This window comes from Dermochelys coriacea, chromosome 11, assembly GCF_009764565.3.
Source record: "Dermochelys coriacea isolate rDerCor1 chromosome 11, rDerCor1.pri.v4, whole genome shotgun sequence".
NCBI lineage: Eukaryota > Metazoa > Chordata > Testudines > Dermochelyidae > Dermochelys > Dermochelys coriacea.
The window spans coordinates 43,776,201-43,801,813 of NC_050078.2; the positions used below are offsets into that span (position 1 = coordinate 43,776,201).

At 43.7% G+C, this 25,613-nt stretch overlaps 1 protein-coding gene across 8 annotated transcripts in view; it reads right to left on the bottom strand.

Annotated features, from left to right (window-relative positions):
* Positions 1 to 1,932: 1,932 nt before the first annotated feature.
* Positions 1,933 to 25,613, bottom strand: part of LNPK (lunapark, ER junction formation factor) — an 82,215-nt gene continuing 58,534 nt past the window's right edge. For all 8 annotated transcript variants that reach the window (XM_043505372.1, XM_038422060.2, XM_038422058.2 and 5 more), the window contains 2 exons: positions 25,144 to 25,314; positions 1,933 to 2,925 (listed from right to left, as the gene is read on the bottom strand). In XM_043505372.1, the coding sequence (XP_043361307.1) occupies positions 2,726 to 2,925; positions 25,144 to 25,314 (371 nt within the window). In that variant the 3' untranslated portion in view covers positions 1,933 to 2,725. The remainder of the gene's footprint in view (positions 2,926 to 25,143; positions 25,315 to 25,613) is intronic.

The window sequence follows — 25,613 nt, forward strand, 5'->3', positions numbered from 1 at the left end:
TATCAAATAATTACAATCCATACTTGATGGGGACCACTTCCTAAAAGAAATCTTTCCCAAACCTCCTCTTGTAGCCTTCAAACACCTGCCCACCAATCTGCCAAGTTCATCATCAGAAGCAAGCTCCCTACAGACTAAAACATACCAACTCAAAGTGGAACTAAACCCTACAAGCTCAACAGACAAAACCTGCAAGCCTGGACACAAAAACTGCTACGAGGATTAATTACCCCCCCACAAAACACATCTTTCAGGAGCCATGGGTCCTACACATGCCTATCACAACATGTGGTGTACCTCATTCAGTGTATCATATGCCCCAACAACTATGTGGGTGAAACCACACAATCAATAAGCTCTCAAATGAACTCACACAGAAAAAATGACAAAAGACATAAAAGACAAAAACACCCCATCACCAGTGCGCGAACACTTTTCACAAAACTATCACTCCATGTCTGACCTCTTAGTTCTCATCCTCAAAAGAAACCTGCACATCATCTTCAAAAGATAGCCTGGAAATTCAAATTCATAACTCTGCTGGACTCTAAAAAACATGGACCTAACAGAGGTACTGTCTGCATGGCTCATCACAACAATTTGTAATATGCACTACTGCCTGCTAACCCTTAATTGTCCACTTCATTTTAAGTTGTCTCCTATAGCATGCATGAACTCCTTATGCCTAACAATCTGTCCCGATTTCTTTTTAATTTGGACACTCTAGTTACCTTCCCCAGACCTGAAGAAGAGCTCAAAAGCTTGCTCCTTCTACAAACAGTAGTTGGTTCAATAAAAGATATTACCTAATGAAAACATTAATATTTTAATAATACTTGAAAATATTTTTTCTATGCAATGAGGCACATGCAGAGCACATGATGGTGCGGAAGAGGTTTGACTGACAATTATTTGGGATGGCCTGTATTACTCTGTGTCAGACACACATGGTTTATTCAGGCCATCCCAAACATGTTAATAAGATTTTTATTATAAGAGAATACATAATGGTCATACATTCTGCATACACAAACCAATGAAACACCACCACCTCAAGGGTGAAATGTGACATCAGCTTAACAGTGTAAAGCAACTAATTAAAACTCCAAAGATAATTTTAGGCAAGTAGAATATAATTAACCAATATGGAAATTGTTTTGGGTAATGTGGATCAAAGTCCTTTTTGCAAGTAGTACAGGGAATTTTTAAAGACCACCAACTACCAGGATTTCTGTTTTACATTCCACTCTTAGGAGGGCAGCTCTAGCAGCAGAACCACTCTACTGTGCTTCAGGGTTTTGTTTAATTTGTTTCTAAAACATAAAGGCAGCTCTTCAGTAATCAGCTAGGTGGAAACAACTAAGGCCCTGTCTATACTACCGGGGTAAGTTGACCTAAATTACGCTACTCCAGCTAAGTGAATAATGTAGCTGGAGTCAACGTAGCTTAGGTTGACTTACCATGGTGTCTACGCCACTCTGCATTGATGGAAGACGCTCTCCCATCAACCTACCTTACCCTTCTCAGGGAGCTGGAGAACTGGAGTCGACTGGAGAGCGCTGTGTGGTCGATTTAGTAGGTCTTCACTAGACCCTCTAAATCCACCCCGCTGCATCAATTGCAGCAGCGTCGATCCCTGGTAAGTGTAGCCATGGCCTTAGTAATTCAATGTGCTGTTAACCAAAAAAAACCCTGGAATTGTAAATTAGGCACATTTAAAAAACAGTGGAATGTACTAACATAACTCTATAAAAAGCTTCTAGGTTAATTACCAACCCAGTTCAATTCTACCAACCAAGTCACATAAGTACTAAAGTACATGCTCTTTATAAAGCAAATTGACGTATTCCTTCAAGAGTCTCCATAAACTGTTATAGTTGCTATATAGCACACAAAGTTCTCTCAAGAGTTCTGGAAAATACAAAGCAAATATTGCTGCTAGATAGTCTTTATTTTCCTTGAACAAAATACACAAAGGCACAACATTCACTTATATATTGTTATTATTATACAGGTATAAATAACGCTCAGTATTCAAGTACAATCAAGTGCAGAGATTTCCTATACTTTATGTAAACACAAAATGATCTTGTATATCATGTGCCTTTGGCCCATCTGCAACATAGGTCATGCCAAAGGAGTTACCATACAACTTAGTGCTGTTTAACTGCATTCTGTCAAAAAAGTTAAGACAATGACTAAGCTGTTACAGTTATGACGACACTTCCATACTGCTTAAGCTGAATGCCTAAAGACATTTTAGCATGTAAACATCTAGATATTTAAAAGTCACTCAATCCATTTTAATGGGTAAACATTAAAAAAAATCCTAAAAGTTCACAAAACCAAAACTCCACTAGACAAGTTGCCAAATTACTGCAGCTTATGTTCAATAACCTAAAACTTAGTATGCATTTGGTTAAGTTTATGGAAAATAAACCTGTAGATAAATTTTAGTTTTCAAATATACAAAACTAAACTAAAGCGACCTGTGATGTGTTAGACTTCAACCAGCTGCACATTCTGCAGTGCATTAGCTCACTGAAAGAATACATGCTTAATTTTCAATATCCAGTAGTGCACATAGTTTCGATGTACTGTGGTGTAAGGCAGTCTGAGCTCAAGAGAGATTTTAAATTATACCATTTTCGAAAAGCGCACCTGAAGAGTAACAACTTACATGAACAAAGCTAAAAGAACTAGCTACAGAAGGCACTTGAAGTACTTATTCTGCTTCCAGGACAGACTCATCACTTTGTTCAGTTGGAACAGCAGAATCGATTTTTGTAACTGAAGGTTCATTTTCATTTGTTGTTTCTTCTTTAATACCCTCTTCAGATAATTCAACCCCTTGCTGCTCAGTACTCGATGCCTCACCATCTATCTTGTCTGCCTCAATAATACGTGTAACTTGTTCTATGGGTTCTGAGAAAAAATAAAATCATTAAATTAATCATTTGATCACTTCCAGAAATACTGAATATACAGTTGACATTTGTAAGGAAGTGTGGGAAACTTACACTTGAACATTTTCTAATCACAGGTTTAGAGTACTGTCACTGTATAAAAGTTCTTTATAAATATCAGGACCAACTTGCAATGGGTTGATATTTCTCTAATGGTAGGCCAAAAGTAAGAATTTGCAGTTTTGTTGGGGGGAGAGAAAAGTAGACAATGGGTGGAAGAGATATTGAAAATCAAAGCTATCATGGCAGGCATTTATATATTCTCGCATATTTGATATAAGATTACGCACAAGAACGTTATTATAAAATTGCAAACTTAAACACTCAAAAATTAAGTATCAGAATTAAGGTTTCCTATGCAACCTTAATTCAGTACCCTTGTGCATATGCATTATGATATAGTCTTTAATTACACGTTTACATACCATTTTTTCCTCACAGGACCCCTGCCTCATTCTATGGACAAGACAGACTGAATCAGAACTGTGCAATGAAGGAGGCTGTTTGTAGGACCTCTTGCAGCTTCTGCAAGAGATGAGGCAGTTCAACTTTAGTTCACTAGTTTGTGATTTTTACATGTTCACATACCATTTTTTCCACAGGACCCCTGCCTCATCTCTTGCAGAAGCTGAAAGGCATGTAATATTTATAGTACTGCAGGCAGGGGGGTTTAGGCCTGCCGATAACTATAGGCCCAACCCCTCAACTACAGGGGAGGAGCCAATGAGCCCAGACTACAGTTCATTTCTGGGGACAACAAATGAAAAAAAATGGGCACAGGAATGAGGTCACAGGTAAAGAATAAGAGCTCCAGAGGGGGGACACAAAGCAGAGAGCCTCGGAAGCACCCACTGCTCCTCTAAGGAGTTTAGGGAGTCAGTGGACACTGCCCAGAGGAACTCTGTCCAAAGACGTGAGCGGAAAAGGGACCAAAAATAGGCCCTATGGTCCCAGAGCACCCCTCTGTCTAGCTTCCTCCTCCTGGAATGATGGATGACCATCTTGGCTAGCACCAGGAGGAGGCTGATGAGAAGGTCCTGCAACTTTGTGGGGCCACAGATGCAGTGTGCATAGATCAAGAGGTGTAGGGAAAAATGTGGCCAGAACCTCAGCAAGAGGCTCTGGAGGAGCCAGAAGAGGGGCTGCAACCCGATGTACCCACAGAGATGTGCACCAGAGTCTCCTTCTCATTGCAGAAGGGACAGGTATCAGGGGATTTTGTGAACTGCACCAAGTACATGCCTGTGCTCACAGCCACCAACTGAAATGCCTGGCAGGCTGTGGGACCAAAGTGGAATACAGGCTGGCACACCAGGGTTCCTCACCCTCCTCTGGTGGCAGCAGGTCCTGCCACTTGGTGTCAGGGCAGGACACAAAGGTGAGGATGTGGATAGTATAAAGCACGAGGACGTACAGATGTTCTCTGGGCAGGGTTTGGAGGCAGACTAGCCGGATGTTGTGCAGTTGGCTCAGGTGGCATTTTGGGAGTGGCTGGGGAGGCTCGCAGGATAAGGATCCAATGATGAGTTTTGGAGGGAAGCATCCTCTTGCAGGACTCACTCGAGAAAAGCGAGAGAAGCTGGAAACAAGGCTGCCCTCAGCTCCTGGAGTGCACAAGAGGAAATGTGCAGGATGGAAAGCCCCATGCGCTGGCCAGTGGTTGCAGGGTCCACCTGGCCCCTCTGATCTGAGTGCAGGTATGTAATGAATGAGGCAGGGGATGCAGGAAGAGAAAGGGTGGTCTCACAGTTAAGAATGCTGCCCTGGAAAACACTGCATTCTATCCCTACCTCTACACACAGTTCCTGCATGGTGTGAGGCAAGTCACTTAAACCAACTTTCACAGGTCTCATTGTGTGTTCTTTATTTTCTGTATGCCCAACTTGAGATCCAGATTGGAATGTGATTTGCAAGAAGACTGAGCACTCACAGATGCAACTGAAGTCAGAGCTGTACTCTCATCATATGAACTGTTAAATACTCTGAAAAATCAGATCCTAGTCAGTTCAAGTTAAGCACTGAAAGTTAAGGTCAGAGGTGTCCATTAATCTCCAAACTTCCCCTCTGTAAAATGGGGATATCACTACCCTCTCATCTCTCACAGGTGTTATGAAGATGCATTAATGTTTGTGATGTACACAGATACTATAGTGATGAGCACCATAGAAAGGCCCCCGAGCAAATTAATAATTTTGTCTTCAGAGGAGAGTTTCAATACCATGCAGTAAAGGCATGGGGACACTAACTGAACAATGAGGAGGAAACAAAATATTTAATACTTCTCATTAGCTGGGCATCATTTAAGTTGCACACTGAATGAGGCAGGGGGTCCTCTGGACAAAACTATATGTGATCATGTAATAAGGCTATCACAAGGGAGAAAATTAAAGTTGGACAGACAATCTTAATTCTGGCATTTCCTAACTTCTGAGTGCTAAACTTTGCAACCTTAATATTATTTTAATGTAGTTTTGTTTTTAAATACAATTTACTGGGTCTTTAAGAACACAAGCTATAAAAATAAATTCCATTATATGGCATCATACTGACACTCATGAGGTTCACCAGCAGGGTTGGAATCTTTAAAGCCACTCCACTGATCTCTGCAACTTGAGCTAATGTTGTAAATGGTAGCCTTAGAAGGTTGTCGTCCTCTACACAGATCAGCACCAGAGTGGTGAGACATACCGACGGGGGGTTCACAGATATTTGGTGACAGAAAAGGAATGGGGAGATTCAGGCATCTTGGATTCCATTCCAGGGTCTAGAGGGGAGTGTGATCTAGTGGGCACAGACTTCTGCACATTCTTTTCAACTTGACTCCTACTCTGTTCCCTCTAACCAGTCCCTGTCTAGTCTCTTCCCCACCCATCTCATCATCCCAGCCTCATTCTCCTTGCCTCACCAGTCTCGGCCTCCACGCCTCAGGCTTCTCATCCCAACCTGTTTCCTGGCCCAGACAGTCTGTTTCATCTCCCAGCTCCTCATTCAATCAGTCTCTCTGCTCCTCCTTGGCCTCCAGTCCTTCCCGCCTGCACTGGTTTTCTAGTCCCAATTATTCTCCCCAGATTCCTCATCTAGTTTGTCTCTCTTACCTCCACCCCATTCCCTGGCTTCTTGTCCCCGTATCTGTACTCCCTGGCTCCTTGTCCCGGTCTCAGTATCCCAACTCTCAGTCAGATTTTCTTCCATGCCTTACTTCAGTCCCAGTCTCAGACTCCTTGTTCCAATCTACTCCTTTCCTTGCCCGGTTCTTATCCTCTCTGCATTCAAGTCAGATAGCTTTCTCCTCTCTGGGCTCTTCCCCCAGGGCGGGTGCGTGGGTGGGAGTGCCATTGAAAGCACAGGAGAGACACCCTTCCCCTGCTATCAGTTCCATTGCCCAGCCGCACCATAGCCTGGAGATTTTAGTAGCTCAACCAAGAAGTCTGAGCATGTGTGAACTGCAATTTTTCAAAAGCTTATAGCAGCCAAATTTGGGTGGCTTTTCAAAGGGAAAGCAAAAGGCACATTCTTGATACAGAGATCACTCCCCTGCCAAATTTCAAGCCCCTGAACTGAAGCATAGGGGCACACTAGAGGTCTCAAAAGAAGATTCCAAGAATATGAAAAAGGTAAGTGAAAAGTAAGTTTTTAATCAATTAAAAACAATTCTGGCAAAGGGCTGAACTGTTTGGGCTGAAACTTTCAAAAAATATTCAGCCTGAGGAGACATTATGCATAAAAAATTTCAGCATAAATGCTTAAAAGTTGGCAAAGTTGTATGCAACTAAAAACAGGATCTTATAACAGCTCCACCTATTGTATAACAAACTGCAATGTTTAAAGCTTTCATGTGCAAGTACAAGGATTTAATTTTACATCATAACAAATTGGTTATGATTAATGTAAATGTCTAAAGTAATTTAGATCTCAGTAACACAATTTAAATGCTAGTAAAAGCTGTAATTATAGAGGGATAAAACTCTGAAAATTAAATTGAAAAGGACAAAATATTACAATGCAAATACTTTATTTCGTTGATGTCTGAGTATGAGCGATTAGCCTTGATTTAATTGAAGGGAAAAACACCTACATATATCGGTCTTACACACAACTGTTGTAGACTGCTTAAGACAGATTTTAATATGTCCAAGCCATTACCATATTATAGCACTTTTAACAAAAACCTGATTCCAACAGCCATGCATTTCTTAACATCCTTGCTTAGCGTTTAGTATTTAACAAAAGCATGTAAACAGAGCCTTCTTCACAGTCAGCTAATGAAGTCAACTGTCCTACTTTTACAGTAGGGAATGTTTCCTACAACAACCAGCATGCTCACAATATTATAATTTCACAGTTTGTCTAGGAAGGTAGGTATGAGAGAGTTTACAAAAAAATCACGTAATAAGTAAATACCAAGTGTAAAGGAATCCCCTATGACCTAACATGCAACTGGTTTTTTTTTTTTTTTTTTTTTTTTTTTTAAAGCAGCTGTAGTAGTAACACATGAAACCAGATTCTTAGATTGAGTGTGGGGAGGAACAGCAGGAGGAAGGAGAGTGGAAAAAGGAAAGAACAGAGAAAAAAAGACAGTTACTCACCTTTGTAACTGTTGTTCTTTGAGATGTGTTGCTCGTATCCATTCCAATTAGGCGTGTGCGCACTGCGTGCATGGCCGCCAGAGAATTTTTACCCTAGCAACACCTGGTGGGTCAGCTGTGGAGCCCCCTGGATTTGCGCCTTCATGGCGCTGGATATATACCCCAGCTGACCCAGCGCCCCCTCAGTTCCTTCTTGCTGGCTACTCCGATAGAGGGGAAGGAGTGCGGGTTTGGAATGGATATGAGCAACACATTTCGAAGAACAAGTTACAAAGGTAAGTAACCGTCTTTTCTTCTTCTAGTGCTTGCTCATATCAATTCCAATTAGGTGACTCCCAAGCCTTACCTAGGCGGTGAGGTCGGAGTGAAGTACCGTGGATTGTAGGACCACTCTACCAAATGCCGCATCATCTCTGGTTTGTCGGACGATGGCATAGTGTGAAGCAAATGCATGTACTGAAGACCAAGTAGCGGCTCTGCAGATCTCCTGGATTGGCACCTGGGCCAGGAAAGCCACTGAGTCCTTGTGGAGTGAGTGGTCAGGGGCGGGGTTGGAACACCGGCCAGATTATAGCAAACATGGATACACGACGTGATCCAAGAAGAGATCCGCTGAGAGGAGACTGGGAGGCCCTTCAGCCGGTCCGCCACTGCGACGAAGAGCTGGGTCATTTTCCTGAATGGCTTCGTACGCTCAATGTAGAAGGCAAGGGCCCTATGAACATCGAGGGCCTGCTCCTGACTACTGGTGTGCAGTTTTGGACAAAAAACCGGGAGGAAAATGTTCTGGTTGATATGGAAGGTACCACCTTGGGAAGAAAGGTACGGTGAGGTTGCAGCTGCACCTTATCCTTCTGAAAGACCATGTATGGTGGTTCCGAGGTAAGAGCCCTGAGTTCGAAAACATGCCTCACTGACGGGATAGCAATGAGGAAAGCCATTTTCCAAGAGAGGTATAGGAGGGAACAGGTGGCCAACAGCTCGAACGGGGCCCCATAAGCCTGGAAAGGACCAGGTTAAAGTCACACGTGGGGACTGGCTGCCGTACCTGCGGGTAGAGACGATCCAGGCCCTTAAGGAACCTACCGACCATGGGGGTGGCAAAGACAGATTGGCCATTCGCTCCCAGGTGGAAAGCCGAGATGGCTGCCAGGTGATCTCTGATGGATGATATCTGCTGGGCCCTGCTGTTTCAGGCTCAGGAGATAGTCGACAATGAGAGGCATGGATGCTTGGAGTGGGGGCGTGCCGCGGTGAGTGCACGAGCATGAGAATCGCTTGCGTTTAGCCATATATGTGGCCCTAATGGAAGGTTTCCTGCTACCCAACAGAACCTGCTGCACCGAATGAGAACAGAGGAGTTATGAATGGCTCAGCCATACAGCATACACACCGTGAGGTGGAGGGATCGTAGGTCGGGGTGACAGAGGTGGCCATGATCCTGAGTGATCAGGCCTGGAAAAAGGGGCAGTGGCACTGGGGCATCCACAGAGATCTCCAACAGCGTGGTGTACCAATGTTGCCTGGGCCACGCTGCTGTGACCAGAAACAGCAGTGTCCTGTCCCTGCGCACCTTGAGCAGTACCTTATGTACCAGGGTAAACGGCGGGAAGGCGTAAAACAAACAATCGGCTCATCCACGGGAATAGGAAGGCATCTGTGAGAGAGCCTGGGAAGCAACACGCCGCATTGCTGCGTGAGGCAAACAGGTTGACCTCGGGAAACCCCTACTTTAGGAAGATGGAGTAGATGACATCCAAACGGAATGACCACTCGTGGTGATCCGCCAACATGTTCTGGACCCCTGGGAGAAAAAGACGCCACTAGGTCTAGCCACTAGTGGAGGGAGGCCAGGACCCTCTTCGGGATGGTGACCACCAGGTTCAAGTTGTCTCGACCTGGGCGATAGACTGATGCCAGCCAGGCTTGAAGTGGGCAGAGCTGTAGTCTGGCATGTCTAGTCACGTATGTGCAGGAAGTCATGTGTCCTAGAACACTCAAGCATGTTCTTGCCATCGAGGCTGGGAAGCTTTGAAGGCTCTGGATGAGGCTCACCAAAGCTTGGAAACGAGCGTCCGGCAGAAGGGCTCAAGCTCGCATGGAGTCCAGGACCGCCCCAATGAATTCTATTCTCTGGGTCCGTTCTAATGTCGACTTCGCCACATTGAAAAGGAGGCCTACTTGACAAAACTTGTCTGTGACCAATTGAAGGTGGGACTGTACCTGTTCTTTGGTGCAACATCTGATGAGTCAGTCATCGAGATACAGGTATATACTTGGATCAGTCGTCGACAAAGGCAGGCTGCCACGACAGCCATACATTTGATGAACACCCGGGGGGCTGTAGAGAGGCCGAATGGAAAGACCGTGAACGGATAGCGTTTGCGGTTGACCACAAAGCAGAGGAAATGTCTGTATGCTGGATGGATCGCTATGTGAAAATATTGGTTTCAGAGTAGCAGCCGTGTTAGTCTGTATTCGCAAAAAGAAAAGGAGTACTTGTGGCACCTTAGAGACTAACAAATTTATTACAGCATAAGCTTTCGTGAGCTACAGCTCACTTCATCGGATGCATTTGGTGGAAAAAAAAAAGAGGAGAGATTTACACACACACACACACACACGAAACAATGGGTTTATCATACACACTGTAAGGAGAGTGATCACTTAAGATAAGCCATCACCAGCAGCAGGGGGGGAAGGAGGAAAACCTTTCATGGTGACAAGCAAGGTAGGCTAATTCCAGCAGTTAATGAGAATATCAGAGGAACAGTGGGGGGTGGGGTGGGGGGGAGAAATACCATGGGGAAATAGTTTTACTTTGTGTAATGACTCATCCATTCCCAGTCTCTATTCAAGCCTAAATTAATTGTATCCAGTTTGCAAATTAATTCCAATTCAGCAGTCTCTCGTTGGAGTCTGTTTTTGAAGCTTTTTTGTTGAAGGATAGCCACTCTTAGGTCTGTAAATCGAGTGACCAGAGAGATTGAAGTGTTCTCCAACTGGTTTTTTAATGTTATAATTCTTGACGTCTGATTTGTGTCCATTCATTCTTTTACGTAGAGACTGTCCAGTTTGGCCAATGTACATGGCAGAGGGGCATTGCTGGCACATGATGGCATATATCACATTGGTAGATGCGCAGGTGAATGAGCCTCTGATAGTGTGGCTGATGTGATTAGGCCCTATGATGGTATCCCCTGAATAGATATGTGGACAGAGTCGAGGGTGGCGTACCAGTCTCCAGAGAAGGTATAATGGTGTCCAAGGAAACTATGCGGAACTTCAACTTTACCATGAAATTGTTGAGTCTGTGCAGGTCCAGGATAGGCCGAAGCCCGCCGTTTGCCTTGGGGGATTAGGAAGTAACTGGAGTAACCCCCCCCCCCGCCCCTTAGCTCCCTTAGAGCCTCCTCGATCGCCCCCATAGCAAGGAGTATCTGAACCATCTGAATGAGGAGTTGCTTGTGAGGGGGTCCCTGAAGAGGGATGGGGAGGGAGGGTAGGGAAAAAGAAAATTGGAGAGAGCATCCCCTTTCCACCATGCGAAGAACCCAACGGTCCATGGTTATGAGGGTCCAAGCACGGTGGAAACGAGATAAACGATTCAAGAAGGGTGGGGTAGGATCCTGAACGCGGTCCAGTACATCATCCTCAGGCGTCCCTTCAAAAGTTTGTTTAGAACCTGCCGATGGCTTGGAAAGGCCCTGGCTGTGCCCGGATTGGTGGTTAGACGGCTTCTTCCTGCCATTACACCCCCGTCTCCTATAAAAATCCTGCCTTGGCCGAGGAGGGGGATAGGAGCATTGAGGCTGAGGTTTAAAGGGCTTCTGCTGGGTAGCCAGTGTGTGCATGCCCAGTGACCTCATTATGGCCCTTGAGTCTTTGAAGCTCTGAAGCCTTGAGTCCATCTTGTCCGAAAACAGGCCCTCTCCATCAATGGGGAGATCCTGCAACATTTGCTGAAGCTCCGGTGGTAAGCCGGAAGCTTGCAGCCAAGAGATACGCCTCATTGCGGTCCCTGAAGAGAGGGTCCGAGCGGCAGAGTCCACGGTGTCCAAGGAGGTGTCCCTGCAATGAGAGGTCTGCGCCACCATTTTGCCTTCTTCCACCCGGGCCCCAAACTCTTCTCCGGACTCCGGGGGTACCAGCTCCTTGAACTTCATCATGAAGTTCCAAGAGTTAATATTGTATCGGCTCAGGAGTGCCTGCTGGTTCGCGATCTGGAGCTGAAGTCCCCCCCGAGGAACAGACTTTGCACCCAAATAGATAGAGGTGCTTGGCCTCTTGACTTGGGCACTGGGGCTTGCTGACCATGCCGCTCCTTCTCGTTCACTGAGGCCATCACCAGTGAACAGGACTGTCGGCGAGTGTAGAAACAGTCATACTCCTTTGAGGGGACGAAATACTTCCGCTCAACCCCTTTAGCAGTCTGGGGAATGGACGCGGGCATTTGCCAGATTGTTCTGGCCGTGGTCTGAATGGTCCAGGTGAGTGGTAGGCCCACCCTCGATAGAGCCTCTGCAGACAAAACGTCAGCCACAGGATCCTCCACCTCTATAAACTCGTCTGCTTGCAGGTTCATATACCACGCCACTCTGCGCAAAAGGTCCTAGTAGGTATGGAAGTCTATTGGAGGGGGACCCGATATAGCAATTCCTGCCACCGCCTCGTCGGGTGAGGATGAGGAGGAGGCCACGGGAGGAAGAGGATCATCTGGAGCTTCTTGCTGAGCTGGGCCCCGTTTCCCTGAACCTGCAACCTCAGTGTCCAGGAACTGGAGTTGGAGGAGGGCCTGGAGCCCGGAAGAAAGACACCCCAGTCTCCATGCTTCCAGGAGCAGGACAGCTGGCGGTGGCCTCTGGCACTCGCAGCTCAGATAGGGTTGAACGAGAAAGCCCCAGATGGAGCATCCTGGGCCTGGTGGTATGCCCAGGGTGTCCAAAAGGGCCATTGAGTGGACCCTTGAGCAAGACCTTGCTCCTGTGCCTGCCGGTGTCCAGCCTCCGAGTCCAGGCAGCTGTAATCCAAGTGGCAGCGGTCTGAGAAACTCTACCCTGCCTCCGACTCTGAAGAACAAGAGGCGGAACGCGATGGCCACAGTGGTGCCGAGTGGGTCTGCACAGAGTCACATCGATGAGACGATGGAGAGTGGTACCGCAAAGCTGGAGATTGGTGCCGTGATGCCGGGGAGCGGTGCCGGGACCTGGACCTAGGCCACGACGATGACTGGCGTTGGGAGCGACGTCTGAATCAGGATTTACTCCCTGATGGCAACTGGCAAACGGAGCGGTGTTGAGAACGGTGCAGGGAGTCGGAGCGATGCCGCGAATACGACTGGCGCTGCGGCTCGACTGACGGTACCGGTGGGTGAATAAGAGCCGGCTTGCCCCGGGATGGTGCCACATGAACAGGTGCCGGTGCCTTGGTCCACTGAGGGGATGCCGACACTGTCATGGCATGTCATGTAGCCACAAGGATATCTGGAGTAGATGGCAACTAGATCTCAACCACGCTGTGAGTCAGGGAGTCCAGTCGCACTGGACTCAACAGCTCCTTTTTCAGTGCTGGAGTCAATGGTGCCGAAGCCGCCACTTGTGCCCCTGGGCGCTCCGCTGCGGGACATGGCTCTGTAAACAGATCCAGGGAGTGTGGCACCTGCTGAGATGAGCCAGCCTTTTCCGGTTTGCGGTTCCGCTTCTGGCCAGGCGAGTGGGAGTGATGCTGGACCGATGATGTCGGTTGCGGTGCCGGAGTACGTCGGTGCCACGGGTCTCTATCAGAGTCCAACCGCGGTGCCATTCCTACCACTGTTGCTGGGGCGTTGCGCACCAAAGCGCTCGGTGCCAGGAGCTATGATAAGCAAAAGTCCCGCCCCTTTTTAGCCCGGGGACGAAACCCTTTGCAGATCCTGCACTTGTCTGCTTGATGAGTCTCCCGCAGACACTTCAGGCAAGAGTCATGGGGGTCATCCATTGGCATGGGCTTAGAAGCAGGAACTGCAGGGCTTAAAGCCCGGAGCCTTGGGCATGAGCCTAAGCAAAAGACGGGAAGGAGGGAAAACCCCTTCTAACCCCACTAATGCAAACAAACTATACTATAAGTATAAACTATTAAACTGTGTAGGAAAAACGCTAGGGAGAGTGGAGAGCAGCAAAGCCAAGCTCCACAGTTCCAACGACTGTCACATAAGAAGGAACTAAGGGGGCGCTGGGTCGGCTGGGGTATATATCCAGCGCCATGATGGCACCACTCCAGGGAGCTCCACAGCTGACTAACTGGGTGTTGCTAGGGTAAAAATTCTCTGACAGCCGTGCACGTGGCGTGCGCACACCTAATTGGAATAGATCTGAGGAAGCACTCTAAGAAGAGCAACCCATTGCCTAATCTCTATAATTCTGAAGCAAGAGACTTTTGTAACACTTCTGCAGCAGTGATGGCATCCAGCCACCTGTAATTCTACACTCAAGGAATCCATCACTAGCAGCAGAATTTCAAGAATCCTGGCTTTTCATAATTCTGTTTACAAAGCCTCAAACGCAAGAGAATTGAACCCTTTCTGAACTAGAAAAATCAGTATGTGATTAAATGGTTTCAAATTCAAAAATTCTCTGAAAACCTGGGTTATCAAAAGTGAAACAAGTTTATTCAATTCAGCCTAGCACTCCACAGGATGTCAATTCTGTATGACAAAAATGGAGCAGCAGAATTACAATTCAGGGACGTATATAAATGCTATGTGAACAAGTTCCTGTATATAAAAACTTTTCTGCATTGTACTGCACTGTAGTCACTATTAACAGCATTTCGCTCTAAATAATAAAGGTCATCCCAAAATTTCAAGTTAAGAGTCCAGGGATTCACATTTTACTCACTAAGAGTGAAGTGTGATACAGGAAGATATTTGAAAGTTTTCATCTAGTTACACACAAAGCAAAATAACTATTTTCAATGAAGAATGCCAGGTTTCAATTTTATAGACCACATGTGACATCAGCATTGTGTCATGTAGTCAACTCCACGGTGTTGCATTTAGATTGACTGGCAAACCTCATATCACCAAAGTCCACATTATGGTGAGCTGTATGAGGTCCCTTTATTAAGGGAATTTTAAATGTTCAGAAGAACCAGCCGCCTGTTAAATAAGGATTACTGGGTTAAATCAATTCTTCAACTCCCAACTTTAAAAAGAGTCTCATGCTCAGACTTGCAAACTACAGAACCTTTACTAGTAGTAAAAGCATGAGAGGCAGTACATGCATCACCTAGTCTGGAAACATTCTGTAACAGAGGAATAAGACAGACAGACAGACCCTCTCTAATAATTTCTTTAGTTGTTCCTTCCATTGGCAGAAGTGATCTCAGAACCTCCATTTGCTCCTTTGCATTGGGCAAACTCATTGTTATTTTTATTATTCTTAGTACAATGCAGGATAGCTTAGGAGTTGACAAAAGCAACCAAAGGTCTTAAAGTAACTCAAGTTTTTCCCCTTTATATGAATTTTCTCTAAGGCTAGGTTTTCTTCTCTACTGTAGCAGACCCAGTGAAATAATCTGACTTTTAAAAATGTGCACTAGTGAGATATGCACTTTCCAGTGTCTCAAATACCTGCCTGAGGGATATTTGTCTCACAGGTATTCTGTGTGCATGGCTTTTATACCATGAGGAAGGAAAGAATACATGCATTTTAGTTTTTCTTGAAGGAGAACGTCTAACATTTACACAGTACTTGCATCCATATGCCCGTTACAGTTCTACCAAAGAGGTAGATCGGAACTCCTCAGTAAGTCAGACTGAACTGAATAAAAGGGTCAACAACTTAGGACATTTTTACACTGGAAAAAAAAATCATATTAGAAGTAACTGAATCCAAGAAAATATGATTAATCTCCCGAGTCCTCTGTGCCAGTGTCAGGAGGTCTGAAGAAAAAAACCCCAAAAGACATTCGGGGGCAGAAATGCTTTTCTTCCAAAGAAAATAACTTATGAGTTTAAGAAATGGTGCCCTAGTGCTATTCCCTTACAGAGCTAGAGGATATTAAGCCTTACTGGTTAAGAGACAAGCCAATTCTTTGCCAACAAAGTTTGCTTTCATATCCAGTTTCTTGAACAGTCATTCAAACCGAGCTAGATTTATTCCCCTATAGTAGATACTATGTCTCTGCTGCAAGTATCTAAAAAAACAAACAAACAAACAAAAAAAAATCCTCAAGATACATTTTTGCATCCACGGGGGTCAGAGACTTCTACATAAATCAATGTATTTTGCTTCCACTGTTTCTTCCAAGACACGATCTCCTTGGGGAGAGGAGGAGATTAGATATCTCTGTTAAAATGACTCAATTTGGTTTTATTTAAAAACTCAAATTTAAAAAAAGACTGTCCACTTGGGACTATGGGTGCCTTCACCGTCATCTAAAAGCACAATACAAAAGCCAATTACAAAAATAAAATCAAAATAGCAGAATTCTTCCACACACCAGTCATTAGTCAGCATATTACATATTATCTGCCAAATAAAAAGCCTACAATCACAGCTCGGCCCAAATGTCAACTCAGAGGAACTTTGTAGGATGCTTAGGTCAGATCTGAGTTACTTTAGGATGAAGCTGTGTACCACTGGGCCGGGGGAGAAGAGGATGCTTTCCCAAAAGGACTTCACGGAGAATGCCTTGCCAGCAGCCTGTTCTCTAAAGATTCAAATTGAATACCTATGCAGATCTCAAATTGTGGCAGTATGGTATAAGGAGACAGGAAGGTCCTTGGCCATTTAGGGCCTTATAGGTCAAAACCAACACCAGAAACTCTGCATGGAAGCCAATAGGCACCCAGTGCAGATATTGGAGCACAGGTGTCACATGTGCACCACGAGATACCACACTTATGAAGCATGCTGATGTATCATGCATTAATTTCAGCTTCCAAACAAATGTTAAGTATGACCACCTTGAAGAGCATATTACAGTAGTACAAAGTACAGGCGACAAAAATATGAAACAAGGTCAAGGTCAGCATCAGAGAGAGGACTGACATCTCCTGATCAAACAGAGAGGAAAAAAAGTCCTTATCGCTGCTACTTGTTGATCATCCAAAAGCAGCTGGTAATCTAATCAGACCACCAAACTAAAAACTTTGGTTATGAATTTTGTAGATTCACACTCAATCAGGTATATTGCTAACTTCCGCCAGCTTGTCTGCTTCCTTACTGCAACTCACCATTCACTACCTGAGTCTTCTCAGGATTGAGTCTCAATCAGCTCACGCTCATTACACCCAGACACTAGGAAAAACACTGAATCATACTCCCTGGATTGGTGAGATATAAAGTTGGCAAAAAGAAAAGGAGTACTTGTGGCACCTTAGAGACTAACAAATTTATTTAAGCATAAGCTTTCGTGAGCTACAGCTCACTCCATCGGATTCATTCGGGTGTAGCTCACGAAAGCTTATGCTCAAATAAATTTGTTAGTCTCTAAGGTGCCACAAGTACTCCTTTTCTTTTTGAGAATACAGACTAACACGGCTGCTACTCTGAAACCTGTCATATAAAGTTGGGGGGGGGGGGAAAAGAGGGAAGGAAAAGAAAATCCAATATTTGCTATTCTCCTATTCTCCATGGTCTATCAAGAACAAAAACTAAGGCAATGAAGTGCAGCCCTGTCCATTCCCTCAGAGATCCCGGGAATGTTCATCACCACCTCATGATTTAAAGGTACTGAAAAGCTGATTGAGGCCTATCTTAAAACAAACACCGTATCTTTTTGCATCAGGTGGTTGTCAATGCAATAAAGCATTCTGTGCCATACTCAGGTTGGAATCCCAGTTGCTCAAGGTCAAGTAAATCAGAAGTACAGATCTTCCAAGGTTTGTCAAGATTTGCTGCCTTTCTACAATTTTAATTGGATATAATGCTCTATTTTTGGTTATCAAATATTTTCAGTGCCAAGATTTGGCTTTTTCCAACAGGGACTAAATATGATGCACTCAACAGGAACATTTGGAGACACAGATCAACAGTTGCTGATCCCAACTAACAGGACAAAGAGACGACTACACATGGATTACTTTAAAGCACTCTGTGCTTTGTGTTCAAATGAAACCAGAGGAGCAAAATGGATAAAAACTTAGCTTTGTAGCTTCTTCAAAATTCTGTTGGAGATTTAGTACTAAAATGACTCAGGTTTTAATCTACTAGAGGAAAGGCAGCTACCATGGCTTCCCTAATGAATTTCTCAATTACTGAGATATATTGTGGCTGCCATTTGGAGCTCAATTCAAACATTTACTAAGCACTAGTCTTTTGATTCAGATGCAAGATAAGACGGTAGGCATGTGAGAGCAATTTGCTCAACTAGTTTTCCTCAGGCACATCTCTGCTGGCTAATCTCTATCGAGTTGAGATCTGCAGAAGCAATTTCATGGAGAAAAGAAGAGCAATCACCTTAGTGTTTTAAGAAAAGGAGTACTTGTGGCACCTTAGAGACTAACAAATTTATTAGAGCATAAACTTTCGTGAGCTACAGCTCACTTCATCGGATGCATTTGGTGGAAAAAGCAGAGGAGAGATTTATACACACACACAGAGAACATGAAACAATGGGTTTATCATACACACTGTAAGGAGAGTGATCACTTAAGATAAGCCATCAACAGCAGCGGGGGGGCGGAGGGGAGAGGAGGAAAACCTTTCATGGTGACAAGCAAGGTAGGCTATTTCCAGCAGTTAACAAGAATATCTGAGGAACAGTGGGGGGTGGGGTGGGAGGGAGAAATAACATGGGGAAATAGTTTTACTTTGTGTAATGGACTCATCCATTCCCAGTCTCTATTCAAGCCTAAGTTAATTGTATCCAGTTTGCAAATTAATTCCAATTAATTTTTTCGTGAAGTTTTTTCATGAAGTTGACAGATTTCCACTCTATACGGCTAAATTCAGTGCCTTGCATAATGACAGGTTTCTTGAACCACCTGATCAACATCCTCTACAGCAAACAGGGAAAGATTAAGAATGAGCTCTCAAAACTGGATACTCTCATAAAGAACCAACCTTCCACACAAACTTCCTCGTGGTTGGACTTTACAAAAACTAGACAAGCCATTTACAAAACACACTTTGCTTCTCTACAAAAGAAAAAGGACACTAAGCTATCTAAACTACTATATGCCACAAGGGGCCACAACAATGGTTCCCGTAACCCACCCAGCAATATTGTTAATCTATCCAACTATACTCTTAGCCCACCAGAAGAATCTGTCCTATCTCAGGGCCTCTCCTTTTGCCCCTCCACCCCCACGAACATGATACAGTTCTGTGGTGACCTAGAATCCTATTTTCGACGTCTCAGACTCAAGGAATATTTCCAACACACCTCTGACCAACATATTAACCCACAGAGACCTTCCTGCCAACACTACAAAAAGAAGGATTCTGGGTGGACTCCTCCTGAAGGTCGAAACAGCAGCCTGGATTTCTACATAGACTGCTTCCGCCGACGTGCACGAGCTGAAATTGTGGAAAAGCAGCATCGCTTACCCCATAACCTCAGCCATGCAGAACACAGTGCCATCCACAGCCTCAGAAACAACTCTGACATCATAATCAAAAAGGCTGACAAAGGAGGTGCTGTCGTCATCATGAATAGGTCGGAGTATGGACAAGAGGCTACTAGGCAGCTCTCCAACACCACTTTCTACAAGCCATTACCCTCTGATCCCACTGAGAGTTACCAAAAGAAACTACAGCATTTGCTCAAGAAACTCCCTGAAAAAGCACAAGAACAAATCCGCACAGACACACCCCTGGAGCCCCGACCTGGGGTATTCTATCTGCTACCCAAGATCCATAAACCTGGAAATCCTGGACACCCCATCATCTCAGGCATTGGCACCCTGACAGCAGGATTGTCTGGCTATGTAGACTCCCTCCTCAGGCCCTTCGTTACCAGCACTCCCAGCTATCTTCGAGACACCACTGACTTCCTGAGGAAACTACAGTCCATTGGTGATCTTCCTAAAAACACCATCCTAGCCACTATGGATGTAGAAGCCCTCTACACCAACATTCCACACAAAGATGGACTACAAGCCGTCAGGAACAGTATCCCCGATACTGTCACGGCTAACCTGGTGGCTGAACTTTGTGACTTTGTCCTGACCCATAACTATTTCACATTGGGTGACAATGTATACCTTCAAATCAGCGGCACTACGATGGGTACCCGCATGGCCCCACAGTATGCCAACATTTTTATGGCTGACTTAGAACAACGCTTCCTCAGCTCTCGTCCCCTAATGCCCCTACTCTATTTGCGCTACATTGATGACATCTTCATCATCTGGACCCATGGAAAAGAAGCTCTTGAGGAATTCCACCATGATTTCAACAATTTCCATCCCACCATCAACCTCAGCCTGGACCAGTCCACACAAGAGATCCACTTCCTGGACACTACGGTGCTAATAAGCGATGGTCACATAAACACCACCCTATATCGGAAACCTACTGACCGCTATTCCTACCTACATGCCTCTAGCTTTCATCCAGATCATACCACTCGATCCATTGTCTACAGCCAAGCGCTACGATATAACCGCATTTGCTCCAACCCCTCAGACAGAGACAAACACCTACAAGATCTCTATCATGCATTCCTACAACTACAATACCCACCTGCTGAAGTGAAGAAACAGACTGACGGAGCCAGAAGAGTACCCAGAAGTCACCTACTACAGGACAGGCCCAACAAAGAAAACAACAGAACGCCACTAGCCATCACCTTCAGCCCCCAACTAAAACCTCTCCAACGCATCATCAAGGATCTACAACCCATCCTGAAGGACGACCCATCACTCTCACAGATCTTGGGAGACAGACCAGTCCTTGCTTACAGACAGCCCCCCAATCTGAAGCAAATACTCACCAGCAACCACACACCACACAACAGAACCACTAACCCAGGAACCTATCCCTGCAACAAAGCCCGTTGCCAACTCTGTCCACATATCTATTCAGGGGATACCATCATAGGGCCTAATCACATCAGCCACACTATCAGAGGCTCGTTCACCTGCGCATCTACCAATGTGTGATATGCCATCATGTGCCAGCAATGCCCCTCTGCCATGTACATTGGTCAAACTGGACAGTCTCTACGTAAAAGAATGAATGGACACAAATCAGACGTCAAGAATTATAACATTCAAAAACCAGTTGGAGAACACTTCAATCTCTCTGGTCACTCGATCACAGACCTAAGCGTGGCTATCCTTCAACAAAAAAGCTTCAAAAACAGACTCCAAGGAGAGACTGCTGAATTGGAATTAATTTGCAAACTGGATCCAATTAACTTCGGCTTGAATAGAGACTGGGAATGGATGAGTCATTACACAAAGTAAAACTATTTCCCCATGGTATTTCTCCCTCCCACCCCACCCCCCACCGTTCCTCTGATTTTCTTGTTAACTGCTGGAATTAGCCTACCTTGCTTGTCACCATGAAAGGTTTTCCTCCTTCCCCCCCCCTGCTGCTGGTGATGGCTTATCTTAAGTGATCAGTCTCCTTACAGTGTGTATGATAAACCCATTGTTTCATGTTCTCTCTCTCTGTGTGTGTGTGTGTGTGTGTGTGTGTGTGTGTGTGTGTGTGTGTGTGTGTGTGTGTATAAATCTCTTCTCTGTTTTTTCCACCAAATGTATCCGATGAAGTGAGCTGTAGCTCACGAAAACTTATGCTCAAATAAATGTGTTAGTCTCTAAGGTGCCACAAGTACTCCTTTTCTTTTTGCGAATACAGACTAACACGGCTGCTACTCTGAAACCTGATCCAAATTATGTTTCTGAATGATTCCAACATTTCGGTAGAAGTTATTTTCCTGTTGCCAACATCTGTTGTAATTATAATTAAACATGCCCTTTTTTTGCCAGTAGAGAACCGTCTTAATAGGTGATCTGCAAAAGCCTTACTTACAGTTTATACCTCATTAAAAGGAAAGTTTAGTAGCTTAAGTTTACAGAGTCATATTAATTAAAGCCTTTAAAATCAGTATTGGTTAAAACTACCTGTAAGCAGAGTTTACGCTATAAATTAGATCTGACAAAAAATGGCTCATTGAAAATACTTTGAGAGATTGAGAGAAAAGATTATTTTCATAAGACAGCAGCTCAAATGAAATGCCTTGAACCAAGTCATGGGCAGTTTGTGCATAATGACAAAATTACAAATTAGCATCAATCTATAGTGCACTATCTAATATGGGTACAAAAAACAAAAAATACAAAAAATTTCCTTTAGGATAGTACAGTTAGAGAGTTAATATTTTGTTTTATACATCTATTGTAATAGATTAAAAGACAATAGGTACAGTATTTATCTAATATATTATATGGCTGAGATTTTCAGAAAATAAGGAAATTAGATGCCCACATTCCAGTAATAATGGGTGTTGGGAACTTATGTCCCTTCTTCTATAAACCCAAGCCTGTTTTAAAAATTTAGTCTGGTGCACATAGATTATACTTTCATATTTTACTTATTGACAATCTGGATTGCATGTTTTGTTGTAAAATACCTTAATCCTTTTTGAATTATATCAGTGACTTCCCTGCTTATCTGTATTCTGACTCTGCTTTCTACACAGAGAACTTTGGAAAATAAGAAATGGTTAATACAAGGGAGGGATACTTTACAATTTTATCTGTAATAGCAGCAGGAAGATCTGGGTCTGTGTTCAATAAAGAACTCAATGTCTAACTAATATAACTTAAGATCACACTGGTAAAACCAAAATGATGGCCATCATGATTTTCATGATTAAAAATCAATTGAAAGATGATCTGACAGTTAATACAGTTCAACATAAAATATTGGGAATATTAATGTAATATACATGAGAAAATACAAAGAAAAAATACTTTTTAGAGAAGCAGAATTACAAGTTATCATCTTTAAAAATGGTTTGGTTCACCAGCAAGATTTTCCCTCTATGAAGACTGAGTTCACAGATGAAAGGAACTACACCCTGGGCTGCTGTAATCTATGCAGGGAAAAGTTACAGATAGAGTCAGCCTCAAGAGCAAGTGAGGGCTGTAAACAGCTACTTTGGAGTTCCTTCACTTAGCTGCACCCAGAGTTTATTTGGGGCAACTAAGGATTGAGCCTGAAACCTCTTGGCTAAGGAGATTAAAACGTAGCAAGACTAATAAAGCCAATATGGCTCCATCAGGAGCTCTTTAATGATATGAAAAATCAGAAAGGAATCCTACACAAAGTGGAGAGATGGACAAACTGCATGTGTTTCTTCCTCCTTGTTGTTAATATTAATTGTTAAGCATCTGGCCACAGTTAACCTTATTAGTGAATGCTGAAACAAAATAGGCATTAAACACCTCAGCCTTTTTGATATTGTCAGTTATTAGCTCTCTTTCCCTGTTAAGTAGAAAACCTACACTTTCCTTAGAGTATGTCTACACTGCAACGTAAGACCATGCTTGAGCCTGGACTGAAGCCTAACCTGACCAATGTGAAAAGGTTAAAAAAAAAATTGGGCTTGAGAAAAGACGACTGAAGGAAGTCCTAACAACAATTTTCAAACAGAAGGGTTATTTTAAATAAGATGATCAATTGCTCTTTGTGTTTACTTCTTGTCCTCCCTTCTGTGATGGGCTGAATCTGTAGTAAGGGAGATTTAAATGAGATGTTAGAAAACCCTTTTTAAACTATAAGTGTAGTTAAGTTCTGGAAGAGGTTACCAAGAGAACATGGGAAATCCCCATCACTTTTAAGAACAAGTTGGATAAACACCTGTCAGGGATGGTGTAGGTTGTCTTGGTCCTGCCTCAACTCAAGGTTTCTTCCAGCCCTGCATTTCTATGATTTTATGATTAAGTAGGATTGACTAGAAACTGGAGAACACAACAAGGCCCTGAATAAGGGCTAAAGCAGCAAGAGGCACTCCCACATCAGAGACACTGAGCAGTTCCTTCACTGACCAATCAGAAAGGAACTGTCTGCAATGTTCTGAAGCCCCTAAGGTTATGTCTACACTGCAAAGAAAAAACTCTCAGTGCCAAATCTCAGAGCCCAGGTCAATTGGCTCAGGCTGTAGGATTAAAAATAGCAGTATAAACATTCCCACTCAGGCTGGAGCCCTGGCTCTGGAAGCCAGAGAGGGTGGAGGGTGGTGGAGCCAGTGCCCCAGCTTGAGTGGGATGTCTACACCTCTATTTTTAGCCCCGTACCCCAAAGCCGAGGAGCCAAAATCAACTGACCTGAACTCTGAGACTCCGTGCTTCAGGTTTTTCTTTGGGTGTAGACATACCCTGAAGTACCTGAAGTTGGAGCATATTCCGTAAGTTAGAGCTCTCAAGCCAGCCTGCAAGTGCCTCACTGGATCAAGTTTCTCAAGACCTAGAGGCAGTTTCCCACATGATTCACACTGAGGCAGGAGACATCAATAATGAGAATTCTGTACAAGTGGTATTTTTAGCGAACTCACAGCACTATTAGCAAATAATTAGACATTAATTGTGTGTGTTTTTAACTAGTTTAAGCCATTAAAGGTCTTAATACACCACTACAAAAAACCCCAATTTATTAATCTGTCCTCTGTGCAATGGCAAAGATGATCACCCTGCCTCTTCATGCCACATACAAAGTGAAAGACAATGCCACTCTGTCCCCAACATGAAAAGATTACAACAGGAAGGGAGTTTTATTTGTTAAACTACTAGAAATATTTCCTGTAGTCAGCTGCCTTTTAAACTTCTTCAGCTAAGCACATAGTGACATGAACTGCTCCATACTCCCTAGCCCCACATGCTTCAGATCTTGTCTGGTGTGAACGGAACCGTAGAGAAATCCATACCTCTTTAGTAAATAATAATATGTTAAGTTATTAAATAAAGTTAAGTCTAACTGAAGATTCTTTGGTTTTAATTACAACTATTTTCTAAACTCTCCTGAAAACATTGCATCTTCTTGTTGGCTGAACTCTAGACACCTACTGTATTTGCAGACTATAAAACCTCTCAAAAGGAACTTTGTTAAATTAAAATTGACAATTTGTCTTTGAACTCTTGATTTTAAGCAAAGCAGTTTTACTAGATTTTCCTGCCCTGGGGAAAATAGCAAAACTAACTTAAGGAACAAAGGCAGGAATTTCAACCCACCTCAACCAAATGACCTCCTGAAAAAACAGTGAAATTTAACCATTTAGGGGCAGATTGTCTTGTTAATTATGCACATAATATACAGTTTAGATTTGATATTTGTTTATCAATAATAAAAAAAAGCCAGGGGATTTCATTAAGCAGTATTTTCAAAGGGAAAATAACCTTGCCAGACATGAGTGAAGACAGACTGAATTTTAAGGAGTTGTATGGCTAAAAACTCTTCAGCAATGCAGATGAAGAGTAAACCACAAACACTAAGGAACAAACAATGCAAAATACACACACTACAGGAGAACAAAAAAGTTAGAATGCTTTAAAACTACTGCACTTTAAGGGAAAAAAAGACAGAACCAAGGAGAGTAGTGACAAAAGGATTTCAATGAACATGAATAATGGCAACCTTCACAGGATTAGCACACACCTTCCTTTGGTGGATTCTCTTGTAGTTTTACCCCTCCAGAATGCAAAGGTCCAACCGTAGTCTGCAATTCTGTTGGCTGCCTCTTTTCACAACTGAAGTCTGGGAGTCGTGGAGCTTGTGGTCTAGTTTTTCTTGCAGGATTCAGGAAAAAGCAGTATGCACACCTAAATGCTGCACAAAGATTTACAAAAGCATACACAATAATAATCTCACTTTCAGCTCTGCTGCTGCTACTTGTGAACATTTCTAACAAACATTACTGGGATGTCACAAACAACAAAACATGGATTGTCTATGGAAGAAAAGTATACTTAAAGATTTATAATATAAGACCATTCTCTTGGGGGGTTTTTTGGTTTGATTGGGGGTTTTTGTGTGTTTTTTTTAAATAAATACTCCACTATGGATATCCATTGCCTTTAAATTATTCTGTCAATTATTACTCAGTCATTTCCTTCCCTGAGGGCTAC